At 31.6% G+C, this 2,544-nt stretch overlaps 1 protein-coding gene across 1 annotated transcript; it reads right to left on the bottom strand.

Moving 5' to 3' along the window:
* Nucleotides 1–106: 106 nt before the first annotated feature.
* LOC106750250 (alpha-tocopherol transfer protein-like) lies at nt 107–1,929 on the bottom strand (the record flags this gene model as incomplete). Its single annotated transcript, XM_014630451.1, has 2 exons — nt 1,343–1,929; nt 107–470 (listed from the first exon to the last, which is right to left on the bottom strand). Coding segments are annotated over exons 1-2 (648 nt in total), but the record flags the coding sequence as incomplete, so codon positions are not given.
* Between the last annotated feature and the right edge of the window lie 615 nt (nt 1,930–2,544).

The following is a 2,544-nucleotide window of genomic DNA, read 5'->3' as shown; positions in this document are numbered from 1 at the left end:
ATATCACATTATTCCACCTCTTCTTGCCAATGGCAGCAGATTGTGGGAACAATAATTTTATCGAGGAGAAATAATTTGTTAAAAAAAATTGAAAAAATTTTCTTACCAAATTTATTAATTCCGCATTTATGAAAGGTTTTATCATATTGTATCCCATTTCGGCTATTGACGACGTAATTATTAAGTGTATTCCTTTCATGCGTACTATTATGATGTCTAGAATAGAGTCCAGTACTTTCTTTATAATTGATATGTTTAAACGTGCCACGTGTCCGAGTGTCGTTCCTGTGGCATCGAATATGTATATATACTCCAGAGGCGATCCGTGAGAACGAGAAAATTCGTCGCACGACATAACAGCAGCACTTATAAATTCATTGCAGAAGAAATTCGAAGGATCTGGATCGACTAACCGTACCAACATTATATTATATCCTTCCTTTGTCTTACCCTCTAATTGAAGCTGAGCCCTATTAGTTAAAGAATATTTATAAGAAATTTTATATGAATTCCAAATATATTTTTATAACCGATTTGATATAAATATTTACATTAGAAATTGACATGGACAATGTGGGCATTACATACTGCCAATAACAGATTAAATAAATATATTTTTTTATACCTAAAAAAGTTACAATCTCAATTTATTATAAGTTATTCTAAAAATCCGTTTTGACTGAACTGAATATGATGTAAATTATTCGTACAAAAATTTATATTTTTATGTTTCGTAAAATTAATGTATTGTCTTGCATAAATTGTCAATATTTTGAACGTAAAAAATATAAATAACAATTTGAATTAGTTATTTATATATATATTATTATGTTTGTATTATTATGTATATATTATTATGTATGTATTATTATGTTAAAAAAAAATGTAAGATTTACTTTTATGTATAATTTATTCAATGTTGTTCACTAAAGTTGCCGCATAGGTAGGATGATGAACACATTCGAAACTTGTAACCTTTTTAGCTTTGTAGCGATTTCTAGCATAAATATTGTCATTCTGTCGGTCAAACATTGCTTCGCAAGTAATAAATATGCAATATTTGAAGAATGAGTTTGTGTCTGTATGTGTGTGTACGTGCGTGCGTGCGTGTGTGCGTGCATGCGCGCGCGCGTACGTGTGTGTTCTTATATAACTTGCAAAATACCTGTTGTTAAAAGCTTTGTCCGTTCCAATTTCATAAAACTAGAGAATTCTTGAAATTTGAATGATAAAATTTATAAATTTATTTCTTTGAATATGTAATGAATTCACACGAATAATAAATGGAGTACGTACGAGTTTGATCAATGTCAAGATCAATGTCAAGAAATTTTATGCTCACCCGACTTTGAAAGCGTCTCGCAGTCGTTTCACTTTCAACACGTCCCGATTGGAAAATATTTCCGGCATATGAGTCCTGTAAGTGTAATAATTCTCGATTTTGTTCTTCGTTGTCTCGATATGATAGTAACTGCAGTGTAGAAATATGGCGAGCTCCATGTCTTGAATTTTCGGCAGATGTGGTTGTTTTTCGCACCATTCTCTCAGTATCTGTATGTCTGACAACTTCAGTTCTGCATTTTTCTTCAGCTCTTCTTCAAGGGTAATGCATTTTGTCGAAGACATCACTTAGATCGTATTTTTTATAAAGTTTCACTCTCCCTTCACTTACTGATCAATTATAATGAATGTCTCAGATGGGCATTTGTTCATCAATTTTTCCTAGTTATTTATCAAGATGAAATTTCAAATTATTTATCTTGCTGAAAACTAAGCCGTTAATAACTATTTTTCCACTTATATAATAGTAGTGCAGATAAGTCTATATAGTCTATTTGATCAGTGGCAATTTCCTTTGTGAGAAAGGAACAAGAAGTACTTGATGCTCTCTTAAATATCGCGCTTCAACTTCAATGATGTTATGTTCGCTACTGCTTGATCACGATTATATCTTATGTGTCCCGACTTCTTGTTCTAGGAAAACCGGTTTCCCCCACACTTGAGATTCTTGTAAAGATACGATTCTTTTTTCAATATTACATAAATTGTTCATAACGTGCAATATAAGTATAATAATGCTCAAGGTTTACCAGGAATCCACAGTCCCTCCGGCAAAGTGCTGTGAAGATAAAATAAATTACCGTAATTACATAAATTATTATGTTATAGTCTCAGTCAATCTAATTTTGCTCTTTTTAACTTTTATTCTAATCAAGTTTGTCGAGATTACGTTTCGATCACACGCCGTTTATCCTATTCCTCAGAATTCATTTGTCATACACCTCTAGCTTCTTTATCTGAATCTGTGTTAGATCGTACATTAAACTCGTTTTTCCGCTGATTTTATTCGGCAGCACGTTTACTGTAACGTATTTGCGCTTTTCAACACAAAAGATAAATGGAATATGGATATTTCCAAATATGTGAGAAAAGAGGAAGACATTAATTCTGATGAACGTCCTGCTTGATTGGTTTTATTGTAAATATTTACTATATTTATCGTTTCTTTAAAAAAATTTTTAGGAGCAATTTCATGACAATCGA

Source organism: Dinoponera quadriceps, unplaced genomic scaffold (genome assembly GCF_001313825.1).
Source record: "Dinoponera quadriceps isolate SergipeBrazil2010 unplaced genomic scaffold, ASM131382v1 scaffold5317, whole genome shotgun sequence".
NCBI classification, from domain to species: Eukaryota; Metazoa; Arthropoda; class Insecta; order Hymenoptera; family Formicidae; genus Dinoponera; species Dinoponera quadriceps.
Note: the sequence above shows the minus strand (reverse complement) of the source record. Positions and strands in the feature narration are given on the sequence as shown.